The following is a 26,081-nucleotide window of genomic DNA, read 5'->3' as shown; positions in this document are numbered from 1 at the left end:
TTTTGAGTATTCACATTAGCTTATAGTTTGTTATTCCATCATCTTAGCAAAATAAGAAACTTAAATTAAGTTCTTAACCTATTGAAAATAATGCTATAGCTTTGTGTTATATCAATCTTACTGATTCCTCAGTTATATGCAAACTACCACTTTTTTTCTCACATCTTCAATTATTTAAGAACTAATGCTATAGCTTTTCTTGTAAAAATTATGTACCAAACACGGCAATTTGGTAACTCAGAATCTCGAATTGGCTTGTAAGTTTCTCAAAATTGTGGAAATTTGTGATCAAATATTTATAATATTTTGGTTTACATAATGTTGAAACAAATGCCCCTAGAATTTCTAGCAAATTGTGGGCGCCAATGAAATTCTATCTCAAAAATTATTATGTTGTGTTATGATCAAATCTACTCAAAATAATATTTTAATTAATATTAATTTTATAATTATATTTTATTTAGTTACAAATATTAGCATAACACGAAGATAAAACAAAACAATAGTCTCATATTCTTAGGATATCAATATTCAAAAGGGAAGATTATATATTGATAAAAATATTAAATAATGAACTCGAAAATTATTTTTGGTTATGTTGTTTTATGATCAAATCTATTCAAAATAATAGTTTTATTAATTTTAATTTTATAATTATATTTTATTTAGTTATATATATTAGCATAACACGAAGACAAAACAAAATGATAACCTCATATTCTTACAATATTACTATTCAAAAGTGAAGATTATATATCGATAAAAGTATTAAATAATGAACTCGACATAAAGATCATGTTGACGAGGTTAGCCCCGACATCCTCAAGGTAAACACAAATCATCGAGTCTTAGACGGAGTGTTTTTTGTCTTCTTCCTCATCCATGAATCTCTTCCAGAACCAATGTTGCTTCCAAACCTTCTCGGTCATTTCATCGATCGGCACGTTCTTGGTCTCGGGCAATAAGAAGATGACGAACAGACCCATCACCACAATCCATGCACCAAAGAAGAAGAAGATCCCGGCACGTAGATGACACATCATAGATAGGAAAGCTTGGGCAATGACAAAAGTGAAAAGCATGTTTGAGCTGACGGCAAAGGCATAGCCGGCGGTCCTCGTCGCCAGGGGGAAAGTTTCACTAGGAATCAACCAGCCAAGTGGACCCCAAGACCAAGCAAAGCTCGAAACGAATAGGCACACGAGCACCACCACCCAAACTGCCACTCCGTGTCCCAGCTCATTGGTTGCTTTCAAATTCACAAGCAAAATGCCTCCAATAGCCACCTGCATGCAAATCACCCCCCACTAGAGTTAGAATCTCATATTTCAAACGATTCCTCGTAATCTATAATTACATGTTTAATATGCCCATGGCTTGTGTCCCTAACCTGTGTGATCAACATCTGGCCACAAGCTTCAAGAAGCAGGAATCTCCTCCCGACTTTGTCCACTAAGACCACTGATACGACGGTAGACAGAACATTGACGATCCCCGTGATGACCGCAGAAAGAAGTGAAGCATCATTCTTAAATCCGATGGTCTGAAAGAGGACTGGTGCATAGAACATGATGGCGTTGATCCCAGTGAACTGCTGGAAGACTTGCATCACGATGGCAATAACCAATTGCGGTCGGCTACTTCTCTTCATGAGATTCTTGAAAGGTTGCTTCACCTGTCGTGCCATCTCGCAGGCGTGTAGTATTTCCTCGTACTCTGCATCGACATTGTCGGTCCCCCGGATCTTCTTCAACATGGCCAAGCCTTCCATAAGCATCTCACGCTCGATGAGGCTCGTCGGGGTCTCCGCAATCACCATGGAGCCCAAGCAAAGCATCATCGCCGGCACTCCAGCCAAGCCAAGCGCAAGTCTCCACCCCCAGGGGTGGATATTGGACACCAAGTAGTTTACAATGTTCGCCACAAAGATCCCGATGGTCACGTCAAGTTGGAAGAGGATGTTTAAGGCTCCACGGACGTGAACTGGTGCGATCTCCGACAAGAATAGAGGAACTGCCTACAGGATGAATAATAGTGGCAAACATATGACACGGAAAGTGAGTTTAACAAAAGATACATCTTCCAGGAGAAATTGGAAGTTAATAGGGAAATTGAGACGGAAACTGAAGAGAAGAGAAACTCTAGAATGAAAAATTGTATGAAAAAGAAAGTAGAGCAAACCTGATTGGCAAATCCAACACCAACTCCGAGGAGAATCCTTCCGATGATCAGCATGGCAATGTTCACAGCAGCTGCGTTCAGGATGACACCAACCAAGAAGAATATTGATGCTGCTTGCATAGTGAGCTTCCGGCCATGTTTCGTGCAAATCTTCGAAGCTACGAAGCTGGCTACCAAGGCAGCAAGGTACAATGATGAAGTGAAAAGCTGAAGGTTTTGGTTATCAAACTTGCAATAGTTGTCTTCCTTGGCTTTGTGCTTCCTCTCAAAGACCGCAGGGAAGAACTCCTCCAAGAAGTCATCCATAGATGTCACTCCCCCTGCAGATTGACCGTACAGATACGATTGATTAGCTCCATGATCAGAAATAGATTGGAGCTGAATGAGGAAGGCTTTAGGCAAAAGCAACATATATGAGGCAGTTGATGTCAAAGAGAAAGAACCATCACACAACCAAGTGGAAAATCCAAGCAAGATCTGCAAGCAACCATCTCTTATCTTGTATATAGAGCATCTCTCTCACCGTATTATCAATACCATCAAATGGGCTAATGTCAACTAAAGAAAATAAACAATCATCTTCCTGTTGTACCTCAATAACAAGTTGTTCCTTTTGTTTTTTTCTTTTATAATAAGTAGGTCTAATTATCTGATTTAACCTATGACGACAACGTAAGACAAACCTGGCCATACTTTCGATGCTAGATAATAAAACAAATAAATCTAGGGAAGGATTTCGACAAAAGCAACATATGAGGCAGTTGATGACAAAGAGAAACAACCATCACACAACCAAGTGGAAAATCCATGCATGGAATCCCAAGCATAGTTATTACAAGATCTGCAAGCAACCATCACCTATCTTGTATGATAGACCATCTATCTCTCTGCAATGCAATGGAGGTGGAGATCGGATTATTAATACCATCCAATGGGCTTATGTCAAGTAAAGAAAATAAACAATCATCTTCCTGTTGTAGTTAAAACCTCAATAACAAGTTGTTCCCTTTCGTTTTGTAAAAAGTGCGTCTAATTATCTTATTTAACCTATGACGACAAACCAAGACAAACCTGGCCATACTTCCGATGCTAGATAATATAACAAATAAATCTACTACTGAATTAATACAAAATGGAATTTACCTGATATCCCAATGTCATAACCAAACATGAGGCCTCCCGTGGCTGCAATTATTCCACATATTACAACATATATTGTGATCCTTCCCTCAAATTTCTTTGCACCACCAGGCCCCGCATTTGACATCACCATTGCCGGCATCTTGTTCTTCCTCTCTCGGCTGCAATATTGCACCTGGTTTACACAAAAGACCAAGTGCAAGATTGTCCGAAGAGGTGAAGAAAAAAGGAAAACAGAAGATGGGGATGCCAACTTGAAAAGAGACAAGAAAAAGGGTGTATATATAGAGGTCTTCGAGGGACGATAATTAAGCAGAAATTTGATTTTAACCAAAGAAATGCCAATAATAGTGAAAATGCTTGCAGAAGGCCAACACAGCTTTGTCAAGAATAGGGCCTTATCTAACATTAAGTTAAAAACTAAAGCTAAATGGAAGGATTAAAAACTTTGGAATTTGTTGAAGTGGAGTAGGCCAATAAATTGAAAGGCATGCTGCCTATCCATATGGTCATCTTACTTGGATTGCACAATCAAAATGTTATCTTCCTCCTTAAATCAAACTTGGACCAACTATCCCTCTTTAACATAGACTTATTGCACTGTTAGAGAAGATGGATAACACTTTCTGATGTCAAACCCATAAACCAATATTGTAGATATCTGACAGCACAGATCATGATCAATTAGTGTAACTATCTATCGCATTGAAACAGCACCTTGCTCAGAAAGGGTTGCAAAAACAGGATGGGCTAACTCTGAGATCCCATATGATATAAGCCCCAATATTGTAATGTAGCTGCCTTGGATCTGCAAGCATAAATGATACTAGTCATATAAGCATGGCAAGCAGGTAAAACAAATACTAATAATAAAAAAAATATAATGATTTCTTATATCGAGATGCTCACAACAAGGCAGCATAATGGTAAAAACCAACCATATAGTAGAAAATTCAAGGGTTCCATGTTCCTATACATTTTTGAATCACTGGATACCAATTGAGATATAGATAACAGAAAAATATTAAATTCAATAACCTTATTTGTCAAAAAAAAAGAAAAAGGATAAGGATTAAGATGGATGGATTTTAGCTGGAGGAATATGGGAACATTACATGAATTGCGGACGGCATGAAAAAAAATGTTTAAATAACTAATTCAAATTGATCGATCATATTTATTTTATAGATAAATTTTAAAATATATTAATACAAGAAGAATTTTAAGTTATAATTTCAAAAAATCAAGAGAAATCGTGATTCATTTTAACAAATCTCCTCTTAGATAAATAACATAAAGAATTCTTAGGAGATCATGAAAAAGATAGAATTCATTCAATCTTGTAAGAGAACAAGATATTAATTCATGCATATAAAATCTTGATTTAAGCATAAGAAATCTCAATTTATAAATTTCGAAAAATCAAGATAAAGCTCATTTAAATCATCAAATCAAGATAAATAGATTTTCAAAAATGAATTGTTAGGATCAAGAAAATCCGAAAATGAAATTTAACACTTTCATGCATTCGGACATGGTTTTGCTATAGATTTTCAAACACAATCATGAAGATAAAACATGCTCATGATCATGAAAATTTTTTGTATCCAAAACACATAGTTTCCAACATATTATTAAGGCATGTAATAGTGTAAAATTCTCATTATAGCAATTAAATCCTACTATGCATGATCAAAATTTCTCCTCATTTTATCATATTTAACATGATTGAAGCATTGAACGTGATTTATATTTAAAATGTGTCTCATGTCATAAGTATGAATCAAGCATTTGTGAAATCCGAAATCGTCCTCAAAGTCACATTCAATAAATTCATATATGACACGCATAGATTTATTGAAAAGTCGATAAGATAGAGGATCACATTTCATTTTTATAAATTTCTATTCATGTGATTTGCTTCTTATAAGTATGCCTTTACCTTTAATAAAACAAGTGTCAACATTTAAGACGGAAAGGTAAATTTTATAAAATAAATCATCAAGCATGATTCCATGATAACATCCTTTTAATATCTTGATATTCATCGTCAAGTATGATTTCAAAAAATATGTTCAAGAGAAATCATTAAGACCAAATGCATGATACACATTTATTTTCAAAATATTCATCATGTTTATTTACATTAGATTCACAAGATTGGTAAAATAAATTCATTAATTTCCCTTTTTGAAAAATCAATAAAGTCAGAAAAATAAAATTTTCAAGAAGAAACCTTTCCACTTTTTAGTTTTTTTAATTCATGTAATTTATTTCATACATGCATGTTCTTTTCTTTTATGCCAAATAAAAACATGCATCAACGTTTAGGATCGAAAAATGAATTTCGTCACAAAAACCATCAAGACCAAATCATCATGTATAACTTTTAAAATCTCATGCATAAAATCGTCAATCATGGTATCAAAAACATTTAATATTTTCATTACATCATTATACATTACTTCAAATCAAACATGATTTCATTTAATCAAAATCGAGAAATTAGTTAATCAAACATGATACCATTCAACAATGTTAATCAAACATGATACACATTATTACTTCTTAACCACATATAGCATGATTTCATAAGGCATTTTTAATCTTTTTGTTTATCATAAACATGTAATTTTCATGATTATTTTTAAAATTACTAGAATAATAAGCATGATTCCTAATTTTTACATTTTCATTATAAAACATGTAATTTTCAAGAAAATTAATTCTAAACAAAAAAAAGAAAAATGCATCATGAAAAATATCGAGTAATTTTAAAATAAATTAAAGGGGTTTTGATTACCTCATCGTTGAATGTGGTTAAGGCGTAGTTTGCCACCTCGTCTTTGTTGATTTTCTCCTCATCTTCGGAGGAGCTCGATTCATCCCATTTTGTGTTCTTCTTCTTGCATTCAAAGTAAGTAGTTCCGTTCTTTTTGTTCTTAAATTTTTGTTTCTTTAATTTTTTAAATTTCATTTGTACTTCTTGTTCACCATCACTTGAGCTTATGCTCGAGTGGTCTTCAAATATTCTATGTCCCAAATCCTTCCTATTCTTTGGAAGGTTGTTTTGTTCATCATGTTCATCATATGCATTACGCACCATTTCATATGTCATCAATGAGCCGATAAGTTCTTCAAGTGGAAAAATATTTAAATTTTTTATCTCTTGTATTGCGGTTATTTTAGGATCCCACCTTTTTGGAAGGGATTTTAGGATCTTGCTTACGAGATCAAAATTCGAAAAAGATTTACTAAGAACTCTTAGATTATTGACGACATCCGTGAAACGAGTGTACATGTCGCATATAGTCTCGCTTGGTTGCATTCGAAAAAGCTCAAAATCATGCAATAAAATGTTAACTTTCGAGTCTTTGACTCAACTAGTTCCCTTGTGCGTGATTTCAAGTGTTTGCCAAATATCAAAAGTCGTTTCGCACGTAGAAATCCGATTGAACTCATTTTTGTCCAAAGCGCAAAATAAGGCATTCATAGCCTTTGCGTTTAAAGAAAAATACTTCTTCTCCAAATCCGACCATTCGTTCATCGGTTTAGAGGAAAGTTGAAAACTGTTTTCAACAATATTCCATAAATCCAAATTCATAGAAATCAAGAAAACTCTGATTCGAGTTTTCCAATAAGTGTAGTCCAATCCATTAAACAACGGTGGACGAACAATCGATAAGCCCTCTTGAAAGCCATGAAGAGCCATTTCTCTCAAGTGTAAATCCGAAATGAGAAATACCGAGCTCTGATACCAATTGTTAGGATCAAGAGCACTAAGAAGGGGGGGGGGGGGGGGGGGGGGGGTGAATTAGTGCAGCGGAAAACTTTCTACGATTAAAACTGCATTCATACGATAAAAGCGATTTTGGTAAGAAAGCCGATTCGTAAATCACTTTAACTTATGATCAACCGAGATGCAGTTAAAGCAAATATATAGAGGTAGTTTGCAGTTTAAGATAGACAACAAAATGTAATAGCAAACTGGAATACAACGTTCTTATGATGAAAGCGATTTCGGTATGAAAGCCGATTCGTAAATCACTTTAACTTGTGATCAAGCGAGATGCAGTTAAAGCAAAGATATAAAGGCAGTTTGCAGTTATGATGGAAATTAGAATGTAAGCGCAAACTGAAATATGATGTTCATATGATAAAACTGATTTTCGTCTTAATGCCGATTCGGAAAATACTTAACTATGAAACACGTTCGTAAATGAGCAGAAGGCAGTAAGCTACTGTGGAGGTTTGCAGTAAAGATAAGATGCTCAAAGTAAATGCAAATCGAGATTTAGAGTGGTTAGGTCAATCTTGACCTATATCCACTTTGGCTTCCTCCACCGATGAGGTCACCGACATCCACTAGAGGCCTTCCTTCAATAGGCGAAGGCCAACCACCCTTTTACAGTTTCACTCTTTTTGACGGGCTTAGTAGACAACCCTTACATAATTTCTCTCCTCTCTTGAAAGCTCAAAACTTGGAAGAAAAGAGGGAGGAGAACTTCTAGCCTTTACAACACTTTTGAACTCTAAAAATCACAGAGAAAGATTGGATTTTCGGTGCCTTTAGTTGCCCTTTCATGCAGGAAAGGGTGGGGTTTATATAGGCCCCAAACTGGTTTGAATTTGGAGCTCAAAAGTGTCTTTTCCCAGATTTTCGAGGTCTTGGCGGTACTACCTCCTAACTGGGGCGGTACAACTGCTTGGCAGCTCGGAGACTAAGCCTCTGGGCGGTGCCACCGCCTGACAGGGGCGGTTGCACCGCCCAGTCTCGCTCGAAGACTGAGCCCAACCGTTGCCACCGCTTGACTGGGGCGGTTGCACCGCCTAGTCTCGCTCGGAGACTGAGCCCAAGCGGTGCCATCGCTTGACCTAGACGGTTGCACCGCCCAGCTTTCCTGGGAGACCATCTCTTGGGCAGTGCCACCGCCAACCCTGGCGGTGCCATCGCCTGGTAGGAATTCTGGTCCGAATGGGTTGATGCATTCGACCCAATTTGGGTCTATCAAGGGCCCAATTGCCCCTAGATTAAGTTAATGGGATCACCTCCCATTTCTAACTTAATCTACATGCTAACTACGATATTTCTTAAGACATTTATTGCAACTTGCTCCGGTGCGTCAATCGCTTCTTCCAGCGAGCTTCCGGCGAATATCCGACGAACCTTCGGCGATGCTCCGGCGGACTTCCGGCAAACTCCTAGACTTGCGATGATCCACTTGGTGAGTTCTGACGAGCTTCTTTGGCAAGCTCCTGGACCTCTCGGATTTGTTCCTGTAGAACCTCCGACGACCGTCCGAACTTCCGTCGAACTCTTGAACTCCCAATGTGATCATAGTCTTGACTTCGACGCAACTCCTACTGCATGTCCTTTTTCCATCGTAGTTAATCCTGCACATGTAAAATAAAACTTCGATCGAGACAATTAATCCTAAGCAATTAACCAAGTTGTCCGGCATGTCATTGGTCCCTCGATGCTTCGTCCGATTATTCGGCGCATCGGCCTTTCTTGCGGCCTATTGCCCAATCGGCTAGTTGACTCTGCAACTCCGATATCCTTGGCACAATACTCGCTCTTCTTGGCCCGATGCCCGAGTCCACGGCCCGAAGCCTTCTATCGATACGTCGACCGATCCACCGGCTCGACGTCCAATCTTCTGACATGTTCCTTTGGCACAACATGATTTTTCCCGTTTTAATTGTCTCATCCTGATCGAGGCATCCTGCGTCACTCAAAATGCAGATTAAAACATAAACATAATTATCAATTGGTTTCATCATCAAAATACGAGATTCAACAGTACTGCCTGTGCCCGGAGAACCCGGGATGAGATGTTTATAGGCTCCAAGTTTGAATCAACTTGAAGCCTATAAATACCCCTCGCATCCCTGGTTAAAGCACACAAGCACAAAGAGCAAAAAAGGAAAGAAACACTGTAGAAATCACTTTAGAAATTCCCTCCTCCACTCTAAGTTTAGAATTCTGTAAGAGGAGTGTGAGTGCTTGTAAGGGTTGTGTCATAAACCCGTGAAAAGGAGAAGAGAGGTGTAAGAAGGAGTTGGTCTTCGCCTATTGAAGGAAGACCTCTAGTAGACATCGGTGACCTCGTCGGAGGAGGAAGCCAAAAGTGGATGTAGGTCAAGATTGACTGAACCACTCTAAATCTTGGTTTGCATTTACATTTTGCTCTTTATCTTGTTTGCAAACTGCCTCCGTTGCTTTACATCAACTATACTTGCATCTTGATCTTAAGTTAAGTTCTTTATGAAATGGCTTTTACGTCGGAATCGGTTTTCAACGTACGAGAGATTTGACGAAGTTGATGTTTTATCCGCTGCACTAATTCACCCCCCCTCTTATTGCCGACCCTAATCCTAACAATTGGTATCAGAGCCTCATGATTTCTCAATTGGTTTAACATCCAAGAGAAATAGCTGTTTTCGGTTTTCAAGAGAGTCACTCTCTCATTCGTCCTCCCTTTTTCAATGGGACGAACTACACTTATTGGAAAACTCGAATGAGAGTTTTCTTGCTTTCATTGGATTTAAATTTATGGAATATTATCGAAAACGATTTTTGAATGTCTTCTCTTCCAATAAACCATTAGAATGATTTGGAGAAGAAGACGTTTTCTTTAAATACTAGAGCTATGAATGCTCTATTTTGTGCCTTAGAGAAAAATGAGTTTAATTGGGTTTCTATGTGCGAAACGGCTTTCGACATTTGGCATATTCTTGAAACCACTCACGAAGGCACAAGTAGATTAAAATATTCAAAAATTAACTTTTTAGTGCATGATTTTGAACTTTTTCATATGAAACCAAGCGAAACCATTATTGACATGTACACCCGTTTTACGGATATCATCAATGGTTTAAAAGTACTTGGTAGAAGTTTTTCAGATTTTGAACTTGTAAACAAGATTTTGCATTCTCTTTCTAAAGATTGGGATTCAAAAGTAACTACGATACAAGAGGTTAAAAACCTAAACAACCTACCAATTGAAGAACTAATTGGTTCATTGATGACATATGAAATGGTGCACAATGCACATGATGAACATGATGAACAAAACCACCTTCGAAAGAACAGGAAAGATTTGGTACTTAGAATAATTGAAGACCACTCGAGCATAAGCTCAAGTGATGGTAAACTTGAACTTACAAAGAAAGTTAAAAAGGTAATGAAACAAAAGTTGAAGAACAAAAATAAACTTAAAAAGAATGCAACTACTTGCTATGAACGCAAGAAGAATGAAGCAATCTTGGACGAAACAAGCTCCTCCAAAGATGAGGAGAAAATCAACAAAGGTGAGGTGACAAACTATGCCTTAATGGCTTTCAATGATGAGGTAATGAAACTCCCTTAATTTATTTCGAAATTACATGATGCTTTTCATGGTATATTTTCTTTTTTTATTTAGTTTAAAAAAATTATTTTTTGTAAAATTGTATGTTTAAAAATATAATGAAAATGCAAAAATTAGGATCATGCTAGTGTTTTTGAAAATGATAATAAAAATTACATGTTTAATAACAAAATAATTTTGGTTGAAAATGCCTTATGCTCAATGAAACCATGATTGATGAATATGCTTTATGTTTAATGATTTCTTTGGCTTATATGAATATTTTGAAAATAAATGAAATCATGTTTGATTTGAAGTAATGCATAATGATCATGCTCAATGAGTTTTATTTTCGAAATTATGCATGATGAATCTTGCGATTTATGGATTATCAATTTTTACCATAATGAAAGTCGCTTATTGATCTTTGTCATAATAAATCTTACATTTTCATTTTTAAACGATGATATATATTTTCAATTGGCATAAATGAGAAAAGACATACTTGAGTGAAATAAATCACATGAATAGAAACAACTAAAAAGAGGAAAGGTTTCTCCTTGAAAAATTTATTTTTTCAATTTTATAGATTTTTCCAAAAAGGAGATTAATGAAAACATGTATATTATGCTTTTATGAATCTCATGGATTATGAAAATGATTTGAATTTAATGGGTTTTATCGACATCATGATATTGATTTCTCATAATTTATAACTTGAAATCATTTATGAAACAAGATCTCCTATTATGGGTTCTTGTATCTTCTTATGAAATTTATCCATATGATTCATTTTTTTTTTTATAATTTTTATGATTCATAATGAATTGAGACATTTTATATGCATGAATTAATATCTTGTTCTCCTACAAGATTGAATGAATTCTATCTATATCATGATCTTCTAAGAATTCTTTTCGTTATTTATTTAAGAGGAGATTTGTTAAAATGAATCATGATTTCTCTTGAATTCTCAAAATTTTAACGTGAAAATTCTTTTTATTAATCAAGATTATCTACTATGATTCTTTCTTTTCACTATTTGAGATATTAAAAAAGAATCATAATATGTCTATTGATACTCATGATTTATCTTCACGATCTTTGATATTTTATCTTTCATGATATGATTTTTATGTACAATTCCTTGTATTCATGAAATATTTATCTCATCACCCAATTAATTCTTCTTGATATTCTTTATGTGATGATATGAATGCATGAAATATTCATGAATTTATTTTGATACATACAAATGATAAAAGAGGGAAAAGTTATGATCATGCATGGTAGGATGCAATTTGACAAATTAACACCATCATGATTTGAAACGTTTATGATTTAGAATGATGCATATGCTTTTTATTGCGATGAAATGAAATTATGCATGAAATACAAATGAGAAGTTAATGATCATGCATGATAGGATGTAATGAACTTTGACATTTAGATACCATCATTTGAAAAGCTATGATCATGTTGCCAAAATGATGTATCATAAATGCTTGAATATCCTGTATGATATACCCATAGTGATGATTGATTTATTTGTATTATGCATGAAAAATGAAATGTATGGTTGTGCGTGTTTTAATTTGAAAATATAATGATGTACAAATAAGATTGATACTTACCTTTGTCGTGATTTAGAAATTGATGTAAAGGGTCTTCCCTTCTTTTTGACAATGACAAAGGGGGAGATAGCTAGCTTGCACAATTTCAGAAGAAAGTAAAAATTGCACTTCTCAAAAGAGAAGAAATTGCTATCTTGAACATCACCGAGAATTGCTGGCTTGAAATCTCAAAAAAATACAAAAATATGCTATCTTGCACATCGCAAAGAAAAGCAAATTTGCAAACTTGCACAACTCTAAATTATTGCTAGCTTGTATGTTGTAAAACTTGCATATCTACAACTTGATAGCTTGAATGTTCTAAGCAAGATATAACACTTGCTAAATTTTCTAGCTTCAAATTGCATGATGATAAAATTGGAGATTATGTTAATCATGCAATGATTTGAATTTATTTTTAAACACATGAGAATTGTACTTCTTTTTGTTGATGACAAAGGGGAGAAGTATGTTGTTGGTATGTCATGATTTGATCATGACATGTTGCTTTGGTTTTTGAATCCAAGAGTTTCTATCAATATGACATATTGATAGGGGGAGTTTGGTTAAACTCCGAGAGTTAAGGTTAACTCCATCGTCGATTGATTGTCATCATTAAAAAGGGAAAGATTGTTGAATCTCATATTTTTATGATGAAACCAATTGATATGTGTTTATATTTTAATCTGTGTTTTGAGTGATGTAGGATTCTTCGATCAGGATAAGATAATTAAAGCAGAAAAAAATCATGTTAGGCTAGAGGAACATGTCAAAAGATTGGACGTCGGGCTGATGGATCAGTCGACGTATCGACAGAAGGCTTCGGGTCATGGATTCGGGCATCAGGCTAAGAAGAGCGGACATTGCACCAAGGATATCGGAGTTGCGTAGTCAACTGGCCGATTGGGTAATAGGCCGCAAGAGAGGATGATGCGCCGAAGAATCGGACGAAGCGTTGAGGGACTAATGACATGCCGGATAACTTGATTAATGCTTAGTATTAATTGTCTAGATCGAGGTATATTTTACATGTCCAGGATTAACTATAATGGAAAGGCATAGAGCAAAATGAAGTCCCGGAGTTAAGGACGCGATCACGTTGGGAGTTCGAGAATTCGTCGGAAGTCTGGACATTCGTCGGAAGTTCTAGAGGAACCAGCCGAGAAGTCTCATAGCTTGCTAGAGAAGCTCATCGGAACTCGCCAAGAAGATCGTCGTGAAGTCCAGGAGCTTGCCGGGAGTCCACCGGAACATTGCCAAGAGATCGTCGGAAGTTCGGCAGAAGATAGCCGGAAGCTCGCCGGAAGAATAGACTTACGGACTTTGTTTAGCTTAGAATATGTCTTAGGAATCGTAGTTAGCACATAATTGGGCTTGGATTGGGCCAACCCAATTATGGGCCAGCTAGGCCCATGTAAGAACTATGTTGGGCCCAATAAGAAGCCCAAATAGTGCCCCTAGGAGTCTCACCATCGTGGCACAATCTTCGAGACTATGTCAGGCAATGGTACCGCTAGTCTGGGCGGTGGTACCACCTAGCATTGCCCCCTAAGCGGTGGTACCCCCAGACCTGGGCGGTGTCTCACCGTCGTGGCATAGTCTTCGAGACTATGTTAGACGGTGGTACCGCCCAGGGCAATGTCAGCCAAACTGACACTGGGCGGTGGGACCGCCCGTGCTTGGGAAACCCGGGATGAGATGTTTGTAGGCTCCAAGGTTAAATCAACTTAAAGCCTATAAATACCCCTCTTATCCTTGGTTAAAGCACACAAGCACAAAGAGCAAAAAAGGAAAGAAACGCTGTAGAAATCACTTTAGAAATTTCCTCCTCCACTCTAAGTTTAGAATTCTGTAAGAGGAGTGTGAGTGCTTGTAAGAGTTGTCTCCTAAACCCGTGAAAAGGAGAAGAGGGGTGTAAGGAGTTGGTCTTCGCCTATTGAAGGAAGACCTCTAGTGGATGTTGGTGACCTCGTCGGAGGAGGAAGCCAAAAGTGGATGTAGGTCAAGTTTAACCGAACCACTCTAAATCTCGGTTTGCATTTACATTCTACTCTTTATCTTATCTGTAAACTGCCTCCATTGCTTTACATCAACTATACTTCCATTTTGATCTTAAGTTAAAGTTCTTTATGAAACGACTTTTATGTCGGAATCAGTTTTCAACGTACTAGAGATTTGATGAAGTTGATGTTTTTATCCGCTGCACTAATTCACCCCTCTCTTAGTGCCGACCCTGATCAGAACAATCAGCCCAATAACGAGGTGCTCCCTTGTGGCCTTGTTGGTGTAGTGGTAGGTGACGCCGAACTAGCCGCGGCCGAGCACCTGCCCTAGCTCGTACCGGCTGCCGATGTCGCGACCGGTAGGGTTCATAAGGACGACAAGGCCGGGGACCAGCCCACGATGGTAGTCGATCGAGAAGGGGTTCGGCCTAGTCAGCTTTTTATTCCTCCACGCCTTCCTTTTCCTCTCTGGATCGACAGGTGCCGCATAGCAGGTGCCCATTGGAATTCAGGATGTTCTACGACCAAGATCCGATCTTGCCTTTAAGAACCAACCTAAAGAACCAAGCGCTTCTGAAAATTGCTAGATCCAACAACAAGATAAGATGTTTTCGTTAATCCTTGACGATGCAAGTTTAAAAATTAGTTTAATTGTCTAACTAAGATTTTTGAAAAAAAATTAGATTATCGCAATAAAAGTGCATTTAATCTCTTTTTTTTTCCCAAATAACTCAAATTTAAGGCGTTATTTTATTCGATACATCATAATAAATAATGATGATGATGATGATGATGATGATGATTATTATTATTATTATTATTATTATTATTATTATTATTATAAAAAAAAAATTCAGCGCTACTACATTCATCAACAAAAGAACCGAGCTGCATTCAGAAAATAAAGGAACTTCTTTTAACTTGTATATCAAGAAATTTATGTTTTCTAAGGATAAATATTCTAAAATAACACCATTATGATAAAAAAAATATATATATAATAGAGAAAGATTCATATATTCACAATCATAAACAATTCGATGATGTAAAAAGTTTTAATTATTACCTAATATTGATCCTCCATGATCAAGATCCTTTATTGTTGATCCTAAAATGATATCATCTTTTCAAATGGAGATGTTTTCTTCTCAAGAGCAACGAAAGAGGAGTCCCTTGGAAGAAAAATAGATATGATATACTAAAATATCTTAATATCTTCATTTTTCAAAGTATTTGTAATATTCATTATGCTCTAAGTCTTGAAGTAAATCTTACGAGTGTTATAATATTTTCTTTCCAAAGAAAAAATCTAATCCTCTAAATTTAATATATCTGAATAAAAAAATAATTGAGGATAATTGATCTTTATTATGACTCGACTGCAACTTAACATATGATATTATTCTTAGTATTAAAATTTGTCTTTTTCCATTAACATTGTGAATAGCTTGCTCCTCATGTATCATGTCTTTTCCAGCTGAATTGATGCATATTTGGTTACACGATATGGATCCTCAATATATTTTCTTAATATTATCGCATGAAATATATCATGGGCTTCAACATTTTTAAAATCTCACATGATCAAGTACATCTATCACTTGATTTGTCAACTACTCTAAATCTCGTGATAATTTTGCTTGAAAAAAATTTAGTAATAAAGATTTCGGTCTAAAATTTCAATCAACATAAATCCTAGTTGCTTTGAGTTGCATGCGTTATCTAATCAATTTAATCTTTCAAATGTTTCTTCAATTTATAAGTGAGATTTTCTTTCAATTATATCATTAAAATTTATAAGTGTGATTAGTGAGATTATATTAGGGATCGGGAATGAAATGCTTATGGAAATATCTCATTCAATTAATTAATAAGATGATTAAGTTATCAAGAATGAAATGCTCATCCATATAACATATCTTATGTCATTAAAGAGTAATTTTATCCTGACCACAAAACTCAAGATTATTAAATGCATTCCTGATAATTTCAAAGAAAAACACTCATAAACCATTAACTTCACCTAAATATTTATACAATACTTATAATCTAGGATAAATACATTAAAAAAATATTTATGTTCTTCGATTTAAAGGTTGGTATAGAGCTCTGGATGTCTTCTAAACCCGGAAAAATGAGAAAGCGCTATAAAAGGTGGTTGGTCTTCGCCTATTGAAGGAAGGCCTTTAGTGGACGCTGGTGACATCGACGGAGGAGGAATCCGAAGTAGACGTAGGTCTCATTAACTGAACTGCTCTAAATTCTGGTTTTCTTTTCATTTTATGTAATTTACTTTACTGCAAATCTCATTGAGTTTTTCCTTACATTCTTACGAATGTTTTAAGTTCAACATCATTCATAAACGATTTGAATCGAGATGAACTTTCTACGAAATTGAAGAATTTTTCGCTGTACTAATTCACCCCCTCTCTTAGTGCAGCTCTTGATCCTAACAATTTTTATCAGAGCAAGGTTCACTCTCATTTGGTTTAAAACCCAAGAGAGTTGACATTTGCCGGCAACCAAGAGGGTCATTCAATTACACGTCCGCCTTTGTTCAATGGGATGGATTACACATATTGGAAGACTAGAATGAGGATCTTCTTAATTTCAATGGATTTCAAATTATAGAATATTGTTGAAAATGAGTTTCAAAAGTCTTTTCTTCCAATGAATGATTAGAATGAGTTGGAGAAGAAGACTTTCGCTTTAAATGCCGAGGCTATGAATGCCTAGTTTTGTGCGTTAGATAAAAACGAGTTCAATCGTGTGTCTATTTATGAAACTGCTTTTAATATTTAGCACACACTCGAAGTGACTCATGAAGGCACTAGTAGAGTAAAGGTGTCAAAGATTAATCTTTTAGTGCATACTTAGGAGTTATTTCGGATGAAACCGAGTGAGACCATTGGAGACATGTACACCTGATTTATGGATGTCGTCAATGGTCTAAAAGGACTTGGAAAGGTTTTTCGGATTTTGAACTTGTTAATAAAATTCTAAGATCCCTTCGAAAGAGTTGGGATCCTAAAGTCACGGCCATTCAAGATGCCAATGATTTAAATAACTTTCCTCTTAAAGAACTAATCGGGTCACTAATGACCTATGAGATGACTTGTAATGCTAATGAAGAGCTTAAAAATAATCTTCCAAAGAACAGGAAGGATATGACATTAAGAACTCAAGAAGACCACTTGAAAGAAAAATTAAGTGATGAGGACTTTGATAAAGACTTGGTACTCTTGACAAAAAAGTATAAAAAATTCATAAAAAGAAACAAATTTAAAAATGATACAAAAATAAATTTTAACCTAAGAAAGAACAAGTGATATGCTATAAATGCAAAAAGCCAGGACACTTCAAGAGCGAATGTCCCCAAGCAAAGAGGAAACAACCGAAGAAGTAGAAGGCTCTTAAAGCAACTTGGGATGACTCAAGTGCATCCGAAGAAGAAGAGCCAACCAACACCGAGCAAGTTACTCACTATGCGCTAATGGTTATTGGAGATGAGGTGAGTAGTTCCTTTTATGTAAATTTATCCTTTGATGAACTATTAAATTTATTTTCATGATTTATTTGATGAATATATATTAATTAGTAAAAAATATAAATTATTAAAAAAAGAGCATGCTTCTCTTGTTAGTGATTTCGATAGATTAAAAGTTGAGCACAAAGATAGTTTAGCTCCATGTACGAAATGTGATGAACCAGAAATACTTCAAAAGGAAAACTTGCTACTCAAAGAAACCTTAGAAAAATTTGAGGTTGGTAGCAAGTCCTTGAACATGATCCTTGCCAATAAGGGCCACGTTTATAGAAAATGCAGAATCGGATTTGTGAGTAGCTCTCACCAAAATCCAACCACCTTTGTTAAAGGCCCTACTTTGCATGTTTCACCCCGAAATAAATGTAACTTTTGTTGTAAATTTGGACATGTAACTTATTATAGTCCATTTAAGAAATATAGTCCATGTAAACTGATTTGGGTTCCTAAAGGAACCGTAAAGAACTTCATGCAAAATGATGAGTTAAGCCAATCGATTTTTGAGGCACCCAAGGTCAAATGGGTACATAAAAATCATCCTTTTTTGTAGAAACGGTTACTATCACAAGCTAGGAGGAAGAGATGGTACCTTGATAGTGAATGCTCAAGGCATATGACAGGAGATCCATGTCAATTCTCTAAGCTCACTAGCCTAGACGAAGGATATGTCACATTCGTGTTAGGATCGGAGCGGCACTAAGAGGGGGGGGGTGAATTAGTGCAGCGGATTAAAACTTCGATTTTAATCAAAATCTTTCGTACGTTAAGAACGAAACTTGAGAAATTTAACTTGAAGGCGTATTCTTGAAGTTGCGCAGCAAGAGTAATAAGGAACTAAAGCAGTAAGAAGATTTGCAGTAATGTAAATGACAATAATAAAGAGCAAACCAGAGATTACGCCGATTTTTAGAGTGGTTCGGTCAAATGACCTACTCCACTTGCGAGGCCCCTCTTCGATGAGGCTCCCACCTTCCACTAGCAAGTCTCTTGAAATGGAAGGGTAAACACCCCTCTTACAACCTTTTACAAGCAGCTCAACCTCTTACAAATTTTCAATAAGAAAGAAGGAGGAGAACTCTCTAGCAAATTGAAAACAAGACTTGCTAAGACTTTCTAAGACTTTTCTCTCAATCAAAATGCTTCTCAAAAGTTGTAACCTCAGCTGAGATTTGAGGGGTATTTATAGGCCTCAAGAGGATTCAAATTTTGGGCTCCAAAATTTGAATTCTCTTAGGGTTCCCGGTGCTGGAGGTGCCACCACCCAGCCAGGCGGTGCCACCGCCCAGCGCTCGGGTGCTGGACGGTGCAACCGCCCAGCCAAGGAGGTGTCACCGCCCAGCTAAGCGGTGCCACCGCCTACAGTGTTTTCAGCCCGACTACAGTGTTTTCAGCCACTAGTTGGGCTTCAATCTTGGCTCTCTAGTTCGCTGGTTTAGCTTAATTTTTAGCCTAAACCAACTCTGACTTTGGGCCCAGTTGGCCCCTAACCAGGATATAGGATTATCTCTTAATCCTAATCATAATTACAAGTGGACTACATAACCAAAACACATCCTAAGCAACTTTTCAACCGCGAACGTCGAGTCTTGTTCCGGCGAGCTTTCCGACGAACTTCTTCCGACGGACTCCCTGCAAGCTCCCAATCTTTGTGATGACTTTTAACGAGTAGCCGAGCCTTCTCGGTGATCTCCGCGAGCCTCCGACGATTTCTTCGGCGAACTTCCAACACGTTCCCGATTTCTTCTCGGATGGTTCCGGCAGCATCTCCGATGATTCTTCGGTCTCTTAAACGTCCATCGAGCTCGACTCCGGTATCCTTGCTTTATGTTTTCTGGTTATCGTAGTTAATCCTGCACACTTAACTCAATAATATGGATTAGATCAATTAACCCACCAATTGATTATATCTTCAAAATCCGAGATTCAACAATTCGGAGACAATAACAAAGGTTAAATCATTGGCAAAGGAACCATAGGTAACACATCCAACATTTTTATTGAAGATGTGTTATTAGTTGATGGCTTAAAGCATAACTTTTTGAGCATTAGTCAATTATGTGATAAAGGATATATTGTAAATTTCAAAACCATAATTTCATCAATTAGAAGTGATCACGATGGTGAATTTCAAAACCATGATTTCCAATAATTTTATGATTCCAATAGATACAATCACAATTTATCTACTTCAAGAAATTCTCAACAAAATGAAGTAGTAGAAAGAAAAAATAGAAACTTACAATAAATGACAAGAACCATGTTAAATGAAGATAGCCTACCCAAATATTTTTGGGCCAAAGCCGTAAATACGACATGCTATATCATAAATAGGGTTCTAGTAAGACCATTACTATCCAAAACTCCTTATGAGTTGTGGAACAACAAAAAAACCCAACGTTTCATATTTTAAAGTTTTTGGATGTAAATGCTTTATCTTGAATGAATTAGATATCTTAGGAAAGTTTGATGCAAAATCCGATGAAAGAATTTTTCTTAGTTATTTTTCTATTTCTAAGGCTTTTTATATCTTGAACAAAAGAATTTTATGGGACGAATTTTGCTACGGGACGAATTTTGCTACGACAGAAGATAAAGATTTTCAATATAAATTTCATGATATCAATCTTATGATATTTTCAAGGATTTGCTAGTCATATAAGACATTCATATCACACAGAAGATAAACATTTTCAATATAAATTTCATGATATCAATCTTGTGATATTTTCAAGGATTTGCAAGTCATATAAGACATTCATATCACACAAGTTTTTGTAATTCATATTAGCCATGCTATCGTAGTCATCACTTCTCCCCCTTTGTCATCAACAAAAAGAGACAAGCCAGCTAATTGATGATCATAGAAAAAGGTTTAGCATTTATCAAAGTTCATCATTCAAATTTGCCAGAAATAGTTTATCCAAAAGACATCATCATCTATGCAGATTAAGACAGTAGTTATCTAAAGGAAAGATCAATTATCGTACAATCGATGACAAACATGAACTTGTTTTTAAAAGCAAACAGGACAGAATAAAAAGATACATCAATTTAATCCTTAGGAGGTAATCCACAGTGCTGATACATGATATCTATTTTTTCATTCATCTGTCGTAGTGTCTTCAAAATTTCAACTTGTTGATTCTGAATTTGTTCTTGCTGTGATTTGATCTGAGATAGCTCCGCCATAATAATATCTTCAGAGGAGGAAACAGGAGCTGAAGGTGCTGCTCCAAAGGGACTAGGAGGAGGAGATTCACTTCCCATAAGAATTGGTGTTTCGGGTTGTTCTATTGGTGTAGGAATTGGATCCGTCCTTCTAGGCTGCCTAACCCATATGCCATTGCTAAAAGTGCACCTAAGTTTTTTTAGTAGGTTTTTATTTATTATGTTATATCGATCATTTTGAATAGAATCTTCATCGGGTGGAATGCAAATGTCATAGGCATGAAGAATTCTAGTGATTAACCTCCCATATGGCAATATAGTATCTTTAGTCATAATTTCCTGCATGTGTTGGCGAATCAAGTACCCAAAACAATTATGCTGACCGGTCATAATCCAATACATGGTTCCTATCTCTAATTGACTTACTTCGTCAAGATGAAATTGTTTGGGGAATATTATGCTTGTGATAATGTGATGAAGAATTTTAGAGTTGAAAGGCATTAAGTGTTCACAGCTCTTGGGTAGGAAGTCAAGGTTTGGATTTGCAAAAATTGTTTTCACGGCTTCGGAATAGGTTGCTCCTATTTTTTTTGACGTCCCATTTACCTTTAAAATAGCATCCCCTATCTTTTTCAGTTATGCCAATTAGCTCACAAATGGTGCTGTAAAAAATTCTAATGGGTGTTCCTAAAATGTAAGTGCTTAGGCTATCATTGTCTTCATATAGGTTGGCATAGAACAATCTCACTAACCGTGGATAGATTGGTTCATCTATTTGTAGTAGAGGTAGAGCTTCTAGTTCAGCAAACCACTTAATGGGATCTAAGTCCTCTAGTTCATCCAAATCAACGTATTTTCCCTTATGGACACATCGTGTTTCAAATTTTGGAAAGCTAAGGGCTACCTCTTTTGATCTAAAAAGGTCATGGTTATATGAATCTCCTTCAATCCTTATTCCTTTTGATCTCTTTGGAGCCATTTTCTAGACAAGATGATGATGAAATTGTGAAAAAATAAGCAAGAGAAAGAGAAAAGAAAGGAGGGATTTCAAATGTTACCTTGTGGAGATTATGTTGAGAGATGGAAAGCTTGGACCACCAAGAATCCTTCTCCAATGTTTCTAAGAGTTAGAATGATGGTTAGAGGGAATGGGAGAGGGTTTTGGAGAGGTCTTTCTTCGGGTTGGGGGCGGTGTCATCGCCGGCCCTAACCCCTCGGGTTAAAAGGGTGACTCGGTCGGTGTCACCGCCAAACTGGTCGGTGTCACCGCCTGGCGCCCGAGCGCCAGTCGGTTCAACCGCCGGATCTGGCGGTGCCACCGCTGGCATCACGCGGAGGAAAGAAAAAAAAATTTTCTTCCTTCCTTTTGTTTAGCTTCTTCCCTCAAGATCATAATTTATACTTTAATGGATCATTTTGAATTGAAGAAGAAGGAAGAATTCAAATTCATAGACGAAGGGAAAAGAACGAGTCCTTTTTGTGAAGTTCATTTTAGGGACAATTTAGCATGCCTAATTCCCTTCGGATGAATTCAAATTGGTCTTCATTCAAAGCTTTTGTAAATATATCTGCTAATTGATGCTTTGTGTCAATGAATTCTAGAACAACATCATTGTTAAGAACATGATTGCGTATGAAATGATGCTTAACGTCGATGTGCTTAGTTCTAGAGTGCTGAATTGGATTTTTAGTAAGACATATGGCACTAGTATTATCACATTTTATGGGAATGTTTTTAAAGTGAATTCCATATTCTTCTAATGTATTTTTCATCCAAATGACTTGTGCACAACATGCACTTGCAGCAATGTATTCGGCTTCCGCCGTAGATAGTGCAACTGAATTTTGTTTCTTGGAAGTCCAAGAAACAAGTGCATGTCCTAAAAATTAGCATGTTCCGGATGTACTTTTTCTATCTATCCTGCATCCGCCAAAATCGGCATCTGCATAAGCTATTAGATCAAATTTTTCAGATTTTGGATACCACAATCCTAAATTTGGAGTTCCTTTAAGATACCTAAGTATTCTTTTAACACTCTTAAGATGAGATAATTTAGGATTAGATTGAAACCTAGCGCAAAGTCCTACACTAAACATAATATCCGGTCTAGTCGCAGTGAGGTAGAGTAGACTACCTATCATTCCCCTATATGTTTTTTGATCGAAACTTTCACCATTTTCATCCATATCTAACTTAGTCGCAGTACTCATAGGGGTGTTTATTGCTTTTGAATTATCCATGTTAAATCGTTTTAACAATTCTAATGTATATTTGGATTGGTTAAGAAATATACAATCACTAAGTTGTTTGATTTGTAATCCCAAAAAAAAAAGTTAATTCACCCATTAAACTCATTTCAAATTCAAGATTCATACATTTGGCAAATGATTCACATAGTGATTCATACGAAGAGCCAAACACAATATCGTCAACATAAATTTGCACAATAAGAAAATTATTTTCAAAATGTTTAATAAACAATGTAGTATCAACCTTGCCTTTGGTAAAATTATTTAAAATAAGAAAGGAACTAAGCCTTTCATACCAAGCTCTAGGAGCTTGTTTTAAGCCATAGAGAGCTTTAGTCAATTTGAATACATGATTAGGAAGAAGAGAATTTTCAAATCCGGGAGGTTGTTTGACAAATACTTCTTCGGAAATAAAACCATTCAAGAAAGCACTTTTAACATCCATTTGAAATAGTTTAAAATTATTACTACTAGCATAGGCAAGGAGCATCCTTATGGCTTCTAATCGAGCCACGGGAGCGAAGGTTTCTTCGTAATCGATACCTTCTTCTTGGTTGAAACCTTTGGCCACTAATCTAGCCTTGTTTCTAACCACGATACCATTTTCGTCTTGCTTGTTTCTAAAGACCCACTTAGTACCTATGACTAAGTGGTCACTTGGTCTAGGAACAAGCTTCCATACCTCATTCCTCTCAAATTGGTTCAATTCTTCTTGCATTGCAATGATCCAAAAATCATTTTTTAAGGCTTCGTCAATGCATTTAGGTTCAATTTGAGAAAGGAAAGCGGCGTTAGCACAGAAATTTTTGAAAGAAGAACGAGTTTGAACCCCTTTTGATGTATCTCCTATAATTTGCTCTTTTGGATGAGCATCTACATACTTCCATTCTTTTGGTAAAGAAATTTCGGAAGAAGATGCATTCAAATGGCTATTTTGAGGAGAGGGTTCATTTAAATTCAAATTATCAAAACCAAGATCATCATCAAAATTATTTTTCTTTAAATCAGAAATTTCATTAAAAACTACATGAATAGACTCTTCAATTACTAAAGTTCTTTTATTAAAAACCCGAAAAGCTTTAGAAACGGAAGAGTAACCAAGAAAGATGCCTTCATCGGATTTAGCATCAAATTTTCCTAAAGCATCCCTTTCATTTAAAATAAAGCATTTACAACCAAAAACTTTAAAATAGGAGATGTTTGGTTTTTTGTTATTCCATAATTCATAGGGAGTTTTGGATAAGGATGGTCTTATTAGGACTCTATTCATGATGTAGCAAGCCGTATTTACGGCTTCGGCCCAAAAGTACCTAGGTAAACTATGTTCATTCAACATAGTTCTTGCCATTTCTTGTAGGTTTCTATTTTTCCTTTCAACTACTCCATTTTGTTGAGGATTTCTTGGAGTTGAGAAGTTGTGATTGTACCCATTACTTTCGCAAAAATTTTGAAAGTCACGGTTTTGGAATTCACCACCGTGATCACTCCGAATTGATGAAATCATGAAGCCTTTTTCGTTTTGAGTGAGTTTACAAAATTTAGAGAAACACTTGAAGCAATCACTTTTGTGAGCTAAGAAATAGGTCCAAGTGTATCTAGAGTAGTCATCCACAATCACAAAAGCATATTTGCTTCCACCTAGACTTGTTGTATCAATTGGTCCAAATAGGTCCAAATGGATCAATTGTAATGGTCTAGTAGTGCTAATTTGATTTTTTGGTTTGAAGCTTGTTTTTATTTGTTTGCCTAGTTGACATGCATCGCATACTTTGTCCTTAATAAACTTTATATTTGGAATTCCTCGTACTAATTCTTGAGATGAGATCTTAGATATTGTTTTCATGCTTGCATGGCCTAATCTCCTATGCCAAAGCCAAGCATCATCATTTACGACGGAGAAGCACATTTCATTACTTAGTTCATCAAGATTGATGGTATAGACATTATTTTGTTTTAAAGCAATCATAGTCATGTTATGATTTGGTTTTTCAATAATGCACATATTTGATTCAAATCTAACGATGTAACCTTTATCGCATAGTTGACTAATACTCAAGAGATTATGTTTCAATCCATCAACTAGTAAGACATCATCAATGGAAAAATTAAATTTGTTACCAATAGTTCCCTTGCCAATGATTTTGCCCTTGTTGTTGTCTCCGAAGGTAACGTACCCTTCTTCTTTGCTAGTGAGCATAGAGAAATGAGATGGATCTCCAGTCATATGTCTTGAGCATCCACTATCGAGATACCATCTCTTGCTCCTAGCTTGTGGGTTTGTCTACAAAAGAGGATGATTTTTAGGTACCCATTTGATTTTGGGTGCCTCAAAAATTGACCCACTAACTTTGTTATTTATGATTGAATTCTTTATAGTTCCTTTAGGAACCCATATTAATTTTTGTGAACTTTTTTCCTAAATGGGCATTTGTAGGCAATATGTCCGGATTTGCAACAAAAGTTACATTTCATATAAGAGGAAACATGTAATGTAGGTCCTTTTATGAAAGTGGTAGGATTTTGATGTAATCCTTTTACAAATCCAATTCCATTTCTATTTGCGATGTGACCCTTGTATGCAAGAATCATATCTAATCCTTTGCTACCAACCTTAAACTTGTTTAAGGTTTCCTTAAGAAGCAAATTATCATTTTTTATTGCTTCTAAGTGCTCACACTTAGAGCATGGAGGAGTTTGAAGACTATCAAACTTATCTTGTAGCAAAGCATGCTCTTTCTTTAAGATACTTAACTTCTTGCTAACAGTTCTACATTCATCAAATAATTCATGAAAAGCGATAGATAGTTCTTCAAAAGATAAATCTTCATTA

The 26,081-nt window shown here is 36.0% G+C and overlaps 1 protein-coding gene across 1 annotated transcript; it reads right to left on the bottom strand.

Moving 5' to 3' along the window:
- Positions 1-733: 733 nt before the first annotated feature.
- Positions 734-2,610, bottom strand: LOC135652249 (sugar transport protein MST4-like). Its single transcript, XM_065173069.1, has 3 exons — positions 2,182-2,610; positions 1,391-2,017; positions 734-1,286 (listed from the first exon to the last, which is right to left on the bottom strand). Exons 1-3 carry the CDS (start codon positions 2,590-2,592, stop codon positions 849-851), a joined length of 1,476 nt encoding a protein of 491 aa, XP_065029141.1. The 5' UTR covers positions 2,593-2,610; the 3' UTR covers positions 734-848.
- Between the last annotated feature and the right edge of the window lie 23,471 nt (positions 2,611-26,081).

The sequence above is a fragment of the Musa acuminata genome, chromosome BXJ3-11, assembly GCF_036884655.1.
Source record: "Musa acuminata AAA Group cultivar baxijiao chromosome BXJ3-11, Cavendish_Baxijiao_AAA, whole genome shotgun sequence".
Taxonomy (NCBI): domain Eukaryota; kingdom Viridiplantae; phylum Streptophyta; class Magnoliopsida; order Zingiberales; family Musaceae; genus Musa; species Musa acuminata.
Note: the sequence above shows the minus strand (reverse complement) of the source record. Positions and strands in the feature narration are given on the sequence as shown.

Bases quoted from the DNA above. Each gene is read 5' to 3' on its own strand.
- LOC135652249 (XM_065173069.1), bottom strand. From the start codon at position 2,592: ATGTTGCTTTTGCCTAAAGCCTTCCTCATTCAGCTCCAATCTATTTCT. The intron at 2,018-2,181 runs GTTTGCTCTACT...TTCATCCTGTAG, and splicing joins GTGTTGGATTTGCCAATCAG to GCAGTTCCTCTATTCTTGTC. The intron at 1,287-1,390 runs GTTAGGGACACA...ATTTGCATGCAG, and splicing joins GCCAGATGTTGATCACACAG to GTGGCTATTGGAGGCATTTT.